Source organism: Lycium barbarum, chromosome 1 (assembly GCF_019175385.1).
Source record: "Lycium barbarum isolate Lr01 chromosome 1, ASM1917538v2, whole genome shotgun sequence".
NCBI classification, from domain to species: domain Eukaryota; kingdom Viridiplantae; phylum Streptophyta; class Magnoliopsida; order Solanales; family Solanaceae; genus Lycium; species Lycium barbarum.
In genome coordinates, this window is record NC_083337.1 from 161,679,122 (window position 1) to 161,696,966 (window position 17,845).

The 17,845-nt window shown below is 32.9% G+C and overlaps 1 protein-coding gene across 1 annotated transcript; it reads left to right on the forward strand.

The window, feature by feature from the left end:
- Positions 1 to 6,356: 6,356 nt before the first annotated feature.
- LOC132602833 (late embryogenesis abundant protein At5g17165-like) lies at positions 6,357 to 7,563 on the forward strand. Its single transcript, XM_060315622.1, has 2 exons — positions 6,357 to 6,585; positions 7,145 to 7,563. Exons 1-2 carry the CDS (start codon positions 6,470 to 6,472, stop codon positions 7,374 to 7,376), a joined length of 348 nt encoding a protein of 115 aa, XP_060171605.1. The 5' UTR covers positions 6,357 to 6,469; the 3' UTR covers positions 7,377 to 7,563.
- Positions 7,564 to 17,845: the final 10,282 nt, after the last annotated feature.

The window sequence follows — 17,845 nt, forward strand, 5'->3', positions numbered from 1 at the left end:
AATTATAACTCTTGAGAAAATCACCAGATTAGAGTCAAAGTGCACACACATATTGTTGCATGGGTTTCATCACGTCCACAAACGGAAATTAAATTTTATAAAACTAAAAGGTATAATAATTGAAGTATAATGACATATATAAAGGTATGATAAATAAAAGATTATTGCAACTTGCAAGCATCTCACCACTTCCACATGCGGAAATTAAACTATAAAAATTCTTTCGCGCTAGATCGTGAATCACCACTCACAAACTTATTTTTTAAAACAATTTGTATTTTAAAAATAATTCCAATAAATTTACGTTTCAGTCTAAATTGTTAGGCCATAAAAGTAAGGAACCAAAATATATTTAAAGTCTCCTTTAGGAGCCGAGGGTTACCATTTTTGAAAATGTTAAATGTGTGACTTTTAAGTTTCAATATGATGAAAAACTAATCCACTCAGCCATTCAGGTAGTCAACTTATGGTATGCTAATTTCTGTAGCAGCCGAAAGGAAGTAATTGTTGGCGGGCTAAAATTTCCCTGCTGTACCCTGTTTCATTCGACTTAATAGTTTTTTTTTTCAATTATTGACTAGTGAAAATTTCAGTTGTTGAACAGATCATTTTTGAAGATGAAATATTCGTATCGAAATGAAATATGCAACTTTTTTTTATAATATAGTATAACAATTCGATTTTAGGAAAGATAAAGGGCATATGAAAAGTTATTATTCTGCCAAACGCGTGTGGTGATCAATAGTTACACCAAACTTGTGGTAAGTGCTTAAAATATCCATAGATTGAAATTAATTGCAGTATCTATTCTGAGACTTTAAGTAGCAATGCAACCAATAATAGATTTAATCTAGTGGATAGGAGAATAAAATGACTATGTTTTCCCCTACGACAGCACGTGTTATGACCCCAAAGAATAAGCATTTGGAGATAGCTGAAAATAAAAAGAACACTTCTTTAGTTGTTTAATGGTGTATTCTCTTTTGATTTCTCACCCGGCGTGTGGCATTCACATTAGAGCTCCGACTAATTCGAATTCGCGTCGTTTAAGGTCCATAATGCGCTCCTTAACAAGATTTAGATTTTCTCCATGGCTCGAATGCAAGATCTTTAATTAAGGTTGAATGGATCCTATCCATTCCACCACTACCAGTATTAGTGTTTAATGGTGTATTCGCATCTGCTATAAATAGTACTTCATGACTACTGCGAGGCAGAGAATTTATGAATAATTCACAAGGCGGTGAAAATTGAAAATCGCGAAAACCATCTTTAGGAGTATATGAATTCTCTTAGTAAATTCAATAATTTTTAGCTATAATGTTGAATTTGTTTTTGAGTGTTTTGCTATATTGCTCCATTTTGACAACCAATTAACTTTAAATCGGGTTATTGTTAGCATTAATATCGGATCACATGATCAAAGACAAAGTCATAATTTTATGTTATAGTAGAGGGAGTATAATTACTCAAGTCACTACTCTTCCATGAGCATTAAGTAAAATTAGAAGAAGCTAACATCACCACCTTGATAGAGTCAAACTTTTACTAAATATCTTTTGAGTTACCTGATAGCGTAAATTTTATATTTTTATATTTTTCTTACACTGATGATATATATAAATTGAATTCGTTATGATAACTGATATGTGCAAGGTATGATAATTGAAGTAGTAAATGACAAAATTACCACTTCAAAAGCATATGAGTAATAATCCTACACCAAAACCAAATACTCCAGTTATTAAGGTAAAACTAACAAGCAACTCGTTCTTATCGATGTTGTGATAATTAGTATCAAGAAGTAGCATTTGCCATGCAACAGAGTAAAGTTATTGAACAATTTTTCTTTTTAATAGACATAGACGATTAGTTATACAGGAAAGAAGTTATATAGGTTGGGGACTACTGCATAGCTGACTTGTGACTACCATATCTGAAAGGAATAAAACCGTAATTAAGTACCATAAAGGGCAGGTTCCTCTATCAGTTGGAACCTCTGGCAGAATAGTACTTGAGTCTCTGAACATTAAAAAATAAAGTTGAATGAAAAAGATTTTCTTGAAAGCTTTCAACCTTTGGAATAACAAGGAAGCCGTATTAGGGGAATAGGGGCAATGCTAAAAGCGCTCTAGAAAAATGTTTGATGAGAAATTATTGATTTGGTAGCCAGACTTTCCTTCCTTCTTTTTTTAAACACCTATCGACACGAAGAAAGAATGCATATACTATCAATATAATTTAATATGTTATACTATATAGTAGTAGGTTATTACAATTTATAGCAAGTTATCAATATATACAATTATCTGTGATGACCTTTTCACTTATCTAATTGCATCAATACTTGTTGCACCGTCGATGCATAAAGTTTATACTCATAATTTTTTTTACATTGTTTTATTAAGTATTTCACAGGTAAAGAAGGGAAGGGATAAATGGGAAGAGAATGTTACTCATACGATTTGAATCCTCCACATTCAAACAAAAAAAGGCACACATAATTCTAATTTTCTTTTCTATTTTTGTTCCTTCCACATAGTACGTAGTCAACACTCAACAACATGCTTCATCCCTCTTAATTATGACAAATCGTCTACTCTTTCGGTGCAAACATTAATTTCTTTATACAAATATAGAATCTACCCCAAAGTTATAGCAAATATTTTTATTAAAAGAAATAATTTTCAGGAGCTGAAGTTTCGTTTTAGAAAAAGAAAAGCTAGTTAACAACTTCCAGTTCTTGCTCTGTTGCATGGCAAATGCCAGTTAGCGTGGTTAGCAACTTGCCACAAATTAATTATGAAACCAACGAAAAGAGTTGTTTTTTAATACTTTCTATAACTAAGTAATTTGGATTTGATTATGACGCTTGTACAGTCCCTTTGCAAAGAGCTAGATATGCTAGCTAGCTATGTGATCTAGTGTGGTTTTAAAAATGGCTGAGAACCAAATTTGATGGTCGAGATGTAGTAATAATAGCAATAGTACTAAAAAAGGTTCAATACCATCGCTAAAAATTATAAAAGTAATTAGTACACGCATTTGAGAAACCACAAATTATTGTAGCGGGATTCGAGCCCTAAAAATAAAGTCACCTTTAATAGTAATAGGACACACTCTACCTCTTAAAATGGGACTTTCCCAAGCAAATTTGGGTTGATCGGCTTCAAAGCATTAGGTATTCGAACAACGGATGAGAAATAAAAAATTGGGTATTCAATCTATATTATCTTGAGTTACGTTGTTCCTCATGGTAGCAGACTAGCAGTTGTGAACTTATGAATCAGTCAATAATTTAGTCTCAAAAAGTAATCAAGGACTTGTATATACTATTTGGCAAGAATTTTTCTTTTCTCAGCTCCAAAACCAAAAGCTTAAGCTTGAGATTGTAACACGTGCTGGCATAGGGGGAAATGGGGAGTTATTTTGTTCTCCAATACATTAAGTAAATCTATTGTGAGATGCAATTAAGCTTCAGAATAGATGCTGCAATACTTAATCACTATTTTGTCAGTAATCACCGGACATTAATTTAGCAGAATAAAATGCTTTTCCATGTTCCCTTTTCCCATCCCCCACTCCCACAAAAGAAAAGAAAAAAAACGCGTTAAAATGAAACAAATTAAAACAGGGGTAAGTGTGGAGAATTTTTATTTTATATATTTTATTTGTAGTAGAGTATATTAATTTAGAGAGACATCTAACTAAAGACTAGAAAGGGGTGAAAGATAAAAATGTCCATATATTTATACACTGGCAATATTATTTTTGAAAATAAAAAAATGGAGATATTATTAACTTAGCGAACTCTTTAGATATATGGATATCTAGATTTATGGGTATTCATTAACTTTTGTCTAGATCATGTATTAGTAAGAAATGTACTAAATATTTGACTGTGAATCGAGTTATTATTGTATATTAACTAGAGGTCATTTAAGGAACGCATAAAATTTAAATTATGAATCCATCCTATTTATACATGGACGAACCGGTCTGACTAAAAGCAGTTTGAAAAGCTAGTTCAATAATAGAAATCTTTGAAATTGTCTTTGTTATTTCATACTACTTGATGGCATCTAATGAACGCTGCTTTAAATTCATATAATCTTAAGATACGGGAAAGGCTTTAAAGAAGTATAAACTCTATTATACCATTCACAAAAAATCAATTCTGATTCTATTTCCGATATGCTCTTATCTTTTCATTATATAAAAGCTACGCATGCATATGGAAATTAATGGAATCACCAAGAGCAAAGCTAATAAACATGTGGAGTTTGACTTAATTAGTACCTTCCACAAATGTTCTCAGACAAAGCAACATTAACTAAAAAGAATCATTAAGATTGGACAATTTCCTATTATATCTTTAAGTACTTCACTTTATATAAGCAAAAGAAAAGTAATCAAGATAAATGTTCATGTTAATTAAAAACGTGAATAAGTTTTAGCCAGCCACAAGTGACACTTCCACCGGTTCATGCGAAAAAGATTTCTACAGATATAATTGAATAAATAAAATTATAACTATAAATAAATAAAAATATAGCTAAGTTTGATAACTAAAAACTTTTATTATAGACAATTTACACAACGGAACATGTAGAAAAGTAAGCAGAGGTTTGAGTACAAATCTGCTACGGAATTATCCGGAACAGTTTTCATGTTTGAGTACCTAATGTTAATTAGCCGTTAATTATTAATAATTGTTGGGTACATCTATCCAAACACGTAATTATTTAATTATAACATTTGTTATTTGGCTTTATAACACTAGTCCTCGTTTTGACTTCTTTAAATTTATTTAACTTAATTTTTAATAATTCAAAATCATTACAATATGACTAATTTGTCCTTTATAATATTATACTTCTTAAATTAAATAAAAAAACTGGGGTTTAACCTGCAACCAATCTGTTCATTTATCTCTCTGTCTCAGTCACTGTCAGGGAGATGAAGACAATAAAAAATGTAATCGTCGCCGAAGTTTGTTTGGATGGAATTCTAATACCAAAGCTCTTAATTGGAATTTTTGATTAGTGAGGCTTTTTTCTATATATGCCATTAAGTCATGATTTCATTTCTAAAAGTCAAATTTCAGGGTGGTTTGGAGAGGAATGAAAAATAATTGATATATGTCAGGCGGCCATGTTAAAAGAAATTTGCCCATAGATTTGGAAGAACCTCCTTTTAAAAAAAAGTTAAAACATTTTGGATTGTAGATTACACAAACAAATATTAGCAAATAGATTTTCTTTCCGTGTAATTAATCAAAACATTAAAATATTAGGAAGGACAAATTAATTATAACTAAATTAAGTAATGATAAATAGTTTTAAATAATTGGTAAAAAAGTCAAAATAGAAAAGGTAAACGTAATATCGCAAATCACAAAAAATGTTGGTGTTATAAGCTAAACCTGGAGGGACGGAAATTATCCCTTTTTATTTAACTCTCACTGACCTACTGTTATAAGAAAACTGTGACATGGTTAGAAATTTAGAATTCAATCCTTTTTTCTTTTTTTGCACATGATTACTGGCTTACGCTTCGTCAATTTATTTTAGGCAAGCAGAACAAGATCAGGAGGAGACGTTTATTTAAAGACTCGTCCAACGTGTTACTGATTGTACATGGAGATTATGGACGACTTTTGTTTCGATCAGTTATCAACATTACATAATATATTATTCCAGAAAAAATAATACTGTATTAATATTTTATCCCTACTTTATGGCAATCCCTGTTAGATTTAATTCTCCGTTGTTGTACCTTTCATCAAAATGATTAGGCATGGATATTGCGTTCGACTAACGGAATGTCTAACTTGGTGATTGTGGACCAAATTAAAGAAGAGAAAATGGCGTGATGGAAAAATATTACCCCAGTTCTGTCAAATACCAAAGCTCAAAACACCGTAAATTTGTTCCTATGATTACGGTATTATTGAGCTAATAAATTTGCATACTATATAAATCAGTGTTCTGTTTTATATAATACTTTAGCTTTTTCCTCTTTTCCAATGGAATTTGTCTACATCGTCATATATGTACCCTTTGTTCATAAGTTACCAGAATAGAAGCTTGCTGCTTTTACCTTGACTGGTCCTCTATCAAGAATTGTTGTGCCCCAAATTAATAAATACATGACATGTGTTTTATGTATAAACATCATCATTTAATTATGATTAACTAATGTATTTTACCTCTATTTAATTATACTAAATCATGCTAAATTAACACGTACGGTCTGATGAACGCGCCCACTCGGGAAAGTTTTTCTTTTTTCCTGTGAGATATGAATTAAGACGCACACAGATTCGATACTGTGTTTTCACTATAAATAGGGGAAACAGATCGGCATAATGTACAATTATCACATAGTACTTTGTTCTTCTTCTTAGCTCATCTAATTAGAAAACTCCATCTTCATTATATTTTCAACACAAAAAAAAAGGTATTGCATGGCTGCTAATTTACAGAAGCATAGACTCGTGAGCTTGGGGAAGCGACTTGTGAACCATATCAGCTATTCCACTGCTAGAAATTCTGCGAACTCATCTACTGGCCTCTCTGGCAGGTATAGTTTGGACACGTCTATGCACTACGTACGGGTGTGTTCGGTACGAAGGAAAATGTTTTCCACGAATTTTTTCCCCTGAAAGATGTTTTGGAGGAAGGGTAGGAGCGCAATTATGGAACTTTTTTTCTCTACTTTCACAAGGCGAGTCATTTTACTCATTTAAGGATTTATTTTTCTAAAGAGAATATTTTTTTAAAATTTTGACCAATTGAAAAATTGGAAATCCTTTGTGCCAAACACACCGTACATCTTTTATCCTTTTAATGCTTTCTTCCATGTTGTTCTTCTCTTTCACTAAGACAGGCTTGCTTACTTCTCACATGAAGCCGCAATAAGAGCATATATAGAGAGAGCTATATTTTTGGCAGTGGATCGATTAGTACTAGGTAGAACAACCCTATAAAAAAATTAGCGTCAGACAACTTCCATCGCAGAACAATAAAAATTCATTTATTTTTATTTAACGATGAATTTCATAGTTAATTTCTGTTTTTCAAAAGCCTTCTAATATTGGATTAATTAAATGGATTACTTAATTGGTGTATGTGTGATGCAGGAGGGCGGTGCACATGTCTGACAAGAATCTAGAGGAATATCTTTCCTCGGTACCCGGTGAAGTAATCAAGGTGCAATCAGACAAGTACTGGACTCCTCATCCCCAAACTGGGGTATTTGGGCCAGCCACTGATCACATTATCTGCGGTGAACAAGGTTTCCACTTCTGCCCTGTAGATTCTGTGTTGGAACAGAAGGTTTTCTTTCGTGCTGATCTCGAGGATTTGGAGTAGCCAACTTACCCTTAAGTTTCAAAAAAATGCAGTAGTGTATAATTCAAAGTTGCATATTATGTTCTCGGAGGAGAGTGCTGAGTGGGGATGAGTAGCTGTACTCACAACAGAATAATACTAGTAATGTAGTAGTGGAAATAATACTCAATGCGAGATTATTCATGTTGAAACTTGAAACAAACACAAATGTATCATCGAATGAGTTTTTGACCAAATATAATCTTAAAACTATACCTCAAACTTAAATTAAATCTTTTTAAATATTCACGTAAACTAAAAAACATCCTTAAGTTTAACAAAAGGGGCAAATATATCCACCTTTACTCGAAGTTGAAAAAATTAGGGATAATAGCATTTTTAAATTTCCTTATTGATAAATTCTGTTTGTCCTTTTGATACATGGTTCGATAGTATGTTTTTTTTTTTTTTTTAATTTCATGTAGAAAATATATTATATTTAACTATTTATAATACTATATTACTGTCAAATATCATATAAGAATTCAAACTTAACATAACACACAAGTGATGAAGGTGTTAATAATTATGATAAATTTATGAATATTCATAAGTAAAAGGATAAAAAATGCACAATTCAAATTAATTGAACTTTAATGTGTTTAATCTGGTATTGTATAAACTAAAATAACAATATTCAAATATGACATTTTTCGCTTTTCGAGAGTCAAATTGACTAATCTTTAAAGTTAAATTGGATTAGATCAACTGAATATTTTAAAACTAAAATTTAGATATTCGAACACTATACGAAAAGTGCAATTCTTCTCGTGTCAATATGGTGAAAATCATACATTTTAAAATTATTGATCAAACTTATATAATTTGAATTTTGGAAATTCAAAAGGTACCGGCCTTAGGTTCCTTGTCATAAAAAAAAAAAAAATCAAAAAGCAAAAAATGTATCATATAGGACAGGACACAGGGGTAGTATAATAACTAATTAAGTAGGCATTTGGCCAAGAAACTAAATATTTTTCACTTTATTTAAAATTTTTGAAGTTGGAGTTGACGATGAAGTTGTGTTTGGTTATAGATTTTGCGAAAAATATTTGGTTGTTTGAATGTATTAAAAGTGAAAACTGGGGTTTAGATGTTTTCCAATTTTTTTTTCCCCCCTCAAAATTCCAAATACAACTTTCATGATCAAAAACTGATTTATAAATATACTGATTTTTTTTTTCCAGAAAAAAGTGAAATAACTCTATGGCCTAAGAGGCCAAAAAGTATACTATTACATTAACCCAAAAAATTAACAGCACGTGATTTCTCATCTTCTTCCCCAAAATTCCCCTAGCTATTCGAAGAAAAATTGCAGTCAATTGGCAAAAGTATGTCTTAAGTTTTTTCAGTTTTGAAGAAATTAGCTGGTGGCATTGGGCTGAGAAGCTGTTTAATAGGAATATGGATTTTCTAAAGCTATTGAGAGCCCAAAGGATCTTATGATCTTGGCCTCTTTAATGTCTTACTTTCTAGTCTCTTTCTACATTTAGTAATATGATAATTCAAAAATCCTACATTACAAGTTTAAAATCATAAGATTCAAATGACATTTTAGTACATTATACATATTTAGTTTAGAATCACAAGATTCAAAAATCTCCTTTTATTCCTTAAATTTTGTGTTCAGTTAAACTAAAACACTTAAATTGGGATGGAGGGATACCTTATATTATGTCTTACACGCTTAACTTTTGATTGATCGGTGAATCATCTTTTATTGTATAATTTTCCTTATTGAATAAAGCTCTTCTCCCTGTTTTTTTCCTTTCATGTTAGCAAGTTTCCAATCTCATTATATTGTTGGATGTGTGGGCGGCATAAATTTCAAATTCTGGATCCACCTTTATATACACATTGGTAGCCTAGTATCATACAAATTATCCTTGGTTGTTTTAACCCAATAATGTTTTCTTGATTTTGCATTGCTTTTATTTCCCTGATATCTGTTTGAAGTGTAAATAAATGGATCATGGGCCACCGATGTGGGAATTTTTCATTCTTCAACACCCCACCTGAGATGGTCCTGCTCTGATACCATGAAAAGAAATAGATCATGGGCCTAACTCAACCCCAAAAATTAGCTTATGAGGGGAGTGTTGACCAAGTGCATATAAGGAGACCCCTATCTCATCAACCATCGATGCGGGAGTTTTTCATTCTTCAACATGAAGATGACCAGTTGATTCAAAACCAATTTCATGTCTTGTTCACTTTTTGATGAATAGCTTGGAACAATGAACAATCTGGTACAACACATTCGTTTCTTCTGTTTCTAAAAGAAAAATGTTTTATTTGTTGGTGATCAAATTATAGAGTTATTGGTATTGAAGGTTTCTTTTTCATTCTTTTGTGTCGCTTGTTTAACAGTTTGTCAGCATTAAGTCTCGTAACGATCTGTTCATATCAGGTGAACGATAGCGAAGAAAAAGGCCATGATGAAACATATGATGATAATGAATAATGAAGAACATGATGAACTAGAGGAAAAAGTGTCTGGGAAGTTGAGTGTGTTCTCACTCTCTATGTAATCTACTTATTATCAACAGTTCTATTTCTGTAGGAATACACTTGGAGATGTAGTCAATACAAATCATAGCTATCACTTTTGAAACTAATATAAGCTAACTTAATCCCAACATCTAACGTATTAGAGAAATGGGGATTTTTTTTATCAATTTTCTGGTGTCATAAACTTGTAGTTTATCATGGCTGAAGTCTAAAAAGAGAAGCCATTACATGCTTGTGCATTTTCATTATATGCTGATTTGGAATTCTTCGAATTCATTGATTAGTAAGAGTTAAACTGAGGTGATGTTAGGATCTGGAGTCCGGGATAGTGCGGAATTACACAAAGCAGTCAATATAAAGACAATAACAAGGATAACAGGAAATAAAGATTTAACGTGGTTCGGTCAACTTGACCTATATCCACAACCAAAAAAGGAGCAAATTTACTAACACCAACGGATACAAAAGATAGTACAAAATTAGAGTAATTAAATACTCTAATATCCCAAAACCCCAAGAGAATAACCCCACAATATCACTCCAATAAAGGGTTCACACAAGTGTTTCCCAACACAACTCTCTTACAAATACTCTCTATAAAAGAACACAAACTCAACTAAGTTCTTCTCAAAGTGGTGTATTCTTGGGATGAAGAAATAACACTCCTCTTATAGGAGCAAAACTTGGAGCCCAAGTTCTATAATAAAGAAACTAATAAATAGTCAAATTTTCTATACCACATAAGCATGCTTTGGCTCCAAGAAATATTTGTGACCAATTAAATCGGCACATGCCAAATAAAGCCACATCTTACAAATCTCCACCTTGGCTTGATTTTGGCTAATATAGTAAATATTGCTTCACCTTCTTCAAACCCCAAGGGGCAAATTTCATGATGTTAGAATCAGACGGATCTTCGTCTGATGTCAAAACAGTAGCAACATCTGTAATAGAAGATCCCAACAGCGTATACAACGTCCCAGACTTACGTGTCTTCATAACCACAAGAGCACCTCCAGAGACTTCAAGAACTCCACCTTCACCTGTGTTTGCACCTAAGAGATTCTAGAGTGCCCAAAGAGATGAGATTTTTCTTCAACTCATGAACATATCTAACATCGGTAAGAGTTCTCACCACACCATCGTGCATTTTGATTCGGACTGTACCCTTTCTAACAATTTTGCAGGCAACATTATTGCCCATCAAAACAGCTACACCTTCAATAAAATCATATGTAGAAAACAAGTCCTCGTTGGGACACATATGATGCGACCAACCTGAATCTAAAATCCACTCATCGTTAGAACTAAAATTATTTTTAGTTACTAAGAATATAGCTCCTTCAATTTCATCAGCTGCAACTCAGAATCTTCGTGCTTATTTTTCTTTTCCTTTTCTTTTTTCAACTTAGGACACTCAAACTTAATGTGGCCCTTTTTATGACAATAATGAGACACTAAATTGTTGTATCTGGACTTTGCATCAGATTTATTTTTAACAAATAAACGAGCCGCCTGATTTGCACTACATTCCCCAGTAATATCTCTATCTATTTGATCTTTAGATTTCAGCATAGATTCGATTTTTCTATAAGAGATAACTTCTTTCCCATAAAATATATATCTCTAAAATGCTTAAAGGGTAGGGAACATATTAACAAAACGGCTTGATCCTCTTCCTCAATCTTAACATCTATATTACTCAAATCTATAAGAATAGAATCAAAAGCGTCAGATGTGAGAGCATTGAAGTACTTTCATCCATGTGAAACGTGTAAAGCTTATGCTTCAAGTAGAGTCTATTCTCTATTGTCCTTTTCATATACAGTGTCATACCCCATTTTAACCGGGTTAAAGTAGAGTACAACATATTGGTGATTCCTATTTTGTTTTGTTTAAGGAGTCGCCACCTAATTATTTACGGTGAATTAGGACACCTAAAGTTAATTAAAGTAATTATCTAAAGTTGATTTTATTTTAAAGTCTACGAAACCAAAAGATCTGAGTAAGAGTTCAATTAGTCTAAAGGGAAGGTATTAGGCACCCTTTAAGACCCATTAACAATGGTTAACCGACCAGACTTATAATTGATTAGGCTAAGTGTAAATATAGTTTTATAGAAAAGAAAATAGTTTTGCAAGTATTGCTAAAGTTATAGCTATGCATGTAAGAATGCTATTAAAAATGGGATTTGTAGAAAAATAATAATCTGCATGAAAGAGTTTAGTTATAAATAAACTAAAAAGAAGTGCGGGATGTGTAATGTTTTTATAAATATTGGGGAAAATAAGTTATGTCGACTAACAAATTAAAAGAGTTATTGTGAGATTAATAGTAATAAAACTTTAAAGGTTTTGTAGGAAGACTTATTAGTTCAATACAAGCTATGAAAAGATTGTTCAACAAATACGTATTTCAAGTGTTGGGAAAGTGGCTAAATTAGAACAGTTATCCATGAAAAATAGTTAGTTTTCCTTATTTCTCGGAATAAGTTAACGTTAGTGCAGAATTTGTAACGCTTTAAATTTCTAAGATAGTAAGAGTGAATCTTGATTCTCAAAATATGTAGTCATGCTATTTTAAAGATCAATTATTCTAATAAAAATAAATAATATAAATACTATAAATAGTTTGAACACAAATAGAAGAGAATGAAACTTGTGACATTAATTATTAGCTTCTTTTAAATTAACCATCAGTTATTTCTAACACTATCTATGTTAATTCTCCTATAATTCGTCTAAGCTAAGAGGAAAAAATAAAGTGTTAGTCATATAAAGTAAATCAAAAATACACAACAAAAGATAAGATAGAAGGAAAGAAGAGCAAATGGATCAGCTAATTTTTAGGACTGCTGCTGCAACCTATTTTCGTTATTGGGCTTTGGCCTAGGAAGTCCCCTTTTTTACTTTGTTGTTGTGGGCAGGCTAGACAAGAGGGGGAAGATCACGTTGGGCTATGGCCCAACACCGAATGCGGGAGATGTGAATAATGGGGTAGATGCGCATTCCAAGCCTTTGCGGGATGACGTCGAGTCCTAAAGTAAGACTCTTCGACTCAAGTGTACATGCAAGAAAAGATAAAGATTAGTGACAAGGAAATTTACCCGAGGAGGTTCATGGTTTTAAATTCACGCATAACATGAATGAACACAGTTACTGATTTTAGTTTCAGTTGATTCACGTGATACAAAAAGATGGTATATCTATCTCATACTGAGTATACCTATTTCTTATATACTTATGAGTGTACAGAAATATGTATACCCTGTATATCATTGGGCAGTCTTTAGAGAACATCAAACAGTAAAGGGCAGAAAACAACTAAATGAATCATACTAAGAGGGAATTGACACCTAGAAACCACATATAAACGGTACCAAAGCAGGGCATACAAGACAAGTATACACAACTTACTAGTACATACCTAGATCAGCTCATAACAGTGGCTTTCACTAATCACATTTTAGATAGTATGCAAAGCTAACAGGATCCATATCGTATATAGAGGTAGGCATAAATGGCATTGATCTTTTACTTATTATCAAAACACATCAAATGCATAAAATTAACAGTAGGCCTTAAAAACATTCTGGACAAGCAATAGATGATAGTTTCTGTAAATAAAGACATTCTTTATAAGATACTTTCGAACAAAAGGGGGTAGACAGGTTCAGAGGGGTTATATATTGTTCTTTTCAGGACATCTTATCAATAAAAGACCTTGAACAACCATTATGGACTTCACAGATGCAGAGACTGGACTCGAATACTTAAACACATTATTTAGCATCCTTATTGTAGAACCATTCAATGGACCAAATGACTTAAGCTTCATGGCATAGACAGATTCATATCTTATTAAGCTTGACATTTTGGTTTTAAAGATACAACCTAGTTCAGACAGGCCCCAAACAAACTTACACGAATCTCGTAACTTTAAAGTCTACTAATGATGATATGCCAGCAGTGTTAAGTCATATAAAGTGGTAGATGCGTATCATGCTCAATAAACCAAAGATTCTTAATCACGTGCAAGGTACCTGGATCAACGAGTTCCTCTTTGTAATGGTTTAAGCTCAAACAAGGGTCAAACAGGACATTTCAAATCAAATAAAGGGGGGGCTGCCACATGGGGGGGGGGGGGGGGGATAAACAAACTGAAAACTTAACCTAAAATAATAACTTTGCTAATAAGGACATAAATACCATGCCGAACAAGTAATGAGATTAATCCATATTAATTTTCAACCTATTTAAACATACTAAAGCAGCAGATGCAAAAGTTTGGACCAGGTTGGAAATGGTAAAGTGGTCAAAATGACATATAGAACATATTCAAACAAACACATATATAAACTAAACAACTATGATCAATACCAATGCATTATAGACCATTACATATTCCAAATGAGTTTATTAGCACATAAAAATCAGATGTTTAGTCCCAAGTGAGTTACTGAAGAGTCAAAACAAATATAAAGCAGTTCAAACAACACTTGAGAACAAACAAGACCCTAAACTATTGTTGATATATCATAAATCACAAGGAAATCAGACAAGTGAACATATATTGACTAATCATTTGAGTTTAAGGCAGTTTTATGCTTAAACTCCAGATTGACATAAGAGAATAGATAGGGAATATTTTGGTTAAGAGACTAAGACATATTATCTTAATGTAAAGCAGCTCAATGCAATTTCTACAATCAGATTGGGTGCACATAAGCTTGAATAATCACACTAGTTTTTAAATGCTACTTCAAATTCATTTTTTTTATATATATAAGAACTTCATGCGACTGATTTGAAACCCTTTCAGCCCCTTTGTATACTAAATATATCAACTAATATACACCTAAATGGGTATGAAGCTGAATGTCTCGAGCCTATCCACCTTTAACACTCCTCAGAAGTCAGTCATACCCAACAGAAACAAACAAAAGGGAAATCATGCTGAGGTATTGAAGCTAAAGAAAATCACGTATTCGGTTGCACACAGAATCAAAACAAGAGGGTGACTACCCGAAAAATAAATTGAACCACACAGAGGGTTAACTACCCCAAATCGTGCCTAGCAGACTTAACAATAGGAAACCAGCCATTTTAAACATATACACAGATACTTAGACTACATACACAACTCATATATAAGAAAAAGCTTGGACTAACACAGAACCATTAACACGTCTTAAGATCTGAATAAAACAGCAAAAAAAAAAGAAAAAAAGATAACACTGACCTTTTGTTGGTGCAGTGAATGAGGCGACGAAGTCTCGGATATATGCTCGAACTCGAACGAACCCGATTAAAGTAACTAAAGTTTCAAAACGAAAAAGTGAAAATATAGTAATTGTTGGTCGCGGCTAAAGTTCACCGGAAAAGGAAAAATTAAGTGTGGAAGATAGTCTGTCCCTCAAAACCCTGAATAATCCCTTTTAAAACAATGATCCCGTCCCCTCAAAAAACGATTCCCCCTTTCCCTTGAGTAAATCTTTTTCATTTATAGAGTGAGGAGAGAGAGGAGCGTGGGAGAGAGACAAAGCGGGAAACAGGCGTGGTGGAAGTGGCAGGGAGGATGGCAGAGAGCGTGGGGGACATGGGAGAGTGGCGGTGCAGAGGAACGTGAGGGAGAGGAGAGAGCGGCGTGAGAGGGTAAGGAGAGAGAGAGTGAGGGACGAAGGAGGCGGGTGAGGAAAAAAAAATGAAACCCTAGGGTTTCATTTTGTTAAAAGGGAAGTTGGGCCGGGTCAATAATTCGTTTGGGCTGGACTGGGTAATATTAAACATGGGCTACTCATTTTGAGTTGGGCTGGCCGAATTTAGAATGATGGCCTTTTCTCCTTCAATTTAATTCCTTTGGGCTTTTAACTTAATAACTAGTACAAAATATATTATGTGAAGACAAATAATAATTAGTATGTAGAAAAAGGTTTAATAATTAGTATGTAGAAAAGGGCCGGGTCAATAATTCGTTTGGGCTGGACCGGGTAATATTAAACATGGGCTACTCATTTTGAGTTGGGCTGGCCGAATTTAGAATGATGGCCTTTTCTCCTTCAATTTAATTCCTTTGGGCTTTTAACTTAATAACTAGTACAAAATATATTATGTGAAGACAAATAATAATTAGTATGTAGAAAAGGGTTTAATAAAGTAAAATTAATTTAACGAGTACAAATCCTAAAATGAAACGATGACGAACCATTTAAAATTCGTGATAAAGTAATACTAGTAATGTTGATAGTAAACATAGTAAAAAATTAATAATACTGAGCATAAAGTGTTTAGCTTGTCAATAAATTTAGATGCCCGAGTAAATAAATTGAAATAAAGGAGGGACAAAATTGGGTGTCAACATACAGGACTTTCAACTTTTCCCACATTCCTTTAGCTGTGGTTTCTGAAGCTACTTCACGCAATACATCATCAGAGAGATTTAGTATAATACTAGATCTCGCCCTTTTATCAAGGCTAGCAAACTCCTCGTCCATCATTTTTTCTTATTTGTTCTCATTTCCTTGCAGCGCCATATCCGAACCATCCTGAACCAGGATAGCTTCCATTTTCAGCTGCCACATACCAAAGTTTGCACTTCGGTCGAATTTCTCAATGTAAATCTTCATTATCGTCACGGTGACTACTAGAACAAAATCCGGATTAACTAGGCTCTGATACCAATTTGTTAGGATCTGGAGTCCGGGATAGCACGGAATTACACAAAGCAGTCAATATAAAGACAATAACAAGGATAACATGAGACAAAGATTTAACGTGGTTCGGTCAACTTGACCTACATCCACAACCAAAAGAGGAGAAAATTTACTAACACCAACGGATACAAAAGAGAGTACAAAACAACAAAAGAGAGTACAGAGTTAGAGTAATTAAATACTCTAATATCCCAAAATCCAAGAGAATAACCTCACAAGATTACTCCAATTAAGGGTTCACACAAGTGTTTCCCAACACAACTCTCTTACAAATACTCTCTATAGAAGAATACAAATTCAACTAAGTTCTTCTCAAATTGTTGTATTCTTGGAATGAAGAAATAACACTTCTTTTATAGGAGCAAAACTTGGAGCCCAAGTTCTATAATAAAGAAACTAATAAATGGTCAAATTTTCTATACCACATAGCCATGCTTTGGCTCCAAGAAATATTTGTGACCAGCTAAATTGGCACATGACAAATAAGGCCACATCTTACAGGACAAAATATCCATCATCTTCTACTGTCTTTTTTTTTTTTTTTACAATTTGTCCAAGTTATTTGGTTCTATTGCTCTTCTTTTTTCTCGTTGTTCAATACACCAAACTTTACCATTATATGTCTGAGAATTTCTGCCTAGAGTTTCTTTTATTATTAGGAATTATGGTATATTAACATCTCATTAGGGGGCTCCCGCACTGGAACAATGCTAACAAAATGAGAAACCAGACACTAGTTACAAAGCTCCAATATAGTATTGATAGGGGTATTACAATCAAGAGCGATTTTATTACCTCAATTTTTAAACTACTCTTGTTTCTACTTGGGGAGTTGAGGCGAAAAATGGCTTGACGAACCATTCGCCATGCACCAACTACATTCACTTCCCGATTTTATAGCTAATAAATCTTGTCCACATTACGCACCAGATCTATTAGGTCACAAAATGTATAGCGACTTTTAACAATAGGGATGATAATTGGAATAGGTAAACGATATCATATGATGTCTTTTACAAACATTTCCCTTTCACCAACCAAACACCATAGCATATTTATTTTCTAGGAAATCATTTGCCATAGAAAATGACTTCCATCATACCAAGCACATTGAAAACCACAAACGTGTACAGAAATGATAAATAATGTAAATATGTAGTCATAAAATATTTTGTAAATCTTATAATTTAGGTTAGTATATTTTGTATCCTATTAGGACATTGTAACT

Bases quoted from the DNA above. Each gene is read 5' to 3' on its own strand.
- LOC132602833 (XM_060315622.1), top strand. From the start codon at position 6,470: ATGGCTGCTAATTTACAGAAGCATAGACTCGTGAGCTTGGGGAAGCGA. The intron at 6,586-7,144 runs GTATAGTTTGGA...TGTGTGATGCAG, and splicing joins TCTACTGGCCTCTCTGGCAG to GAGGGCGGTGCACATGTCTG.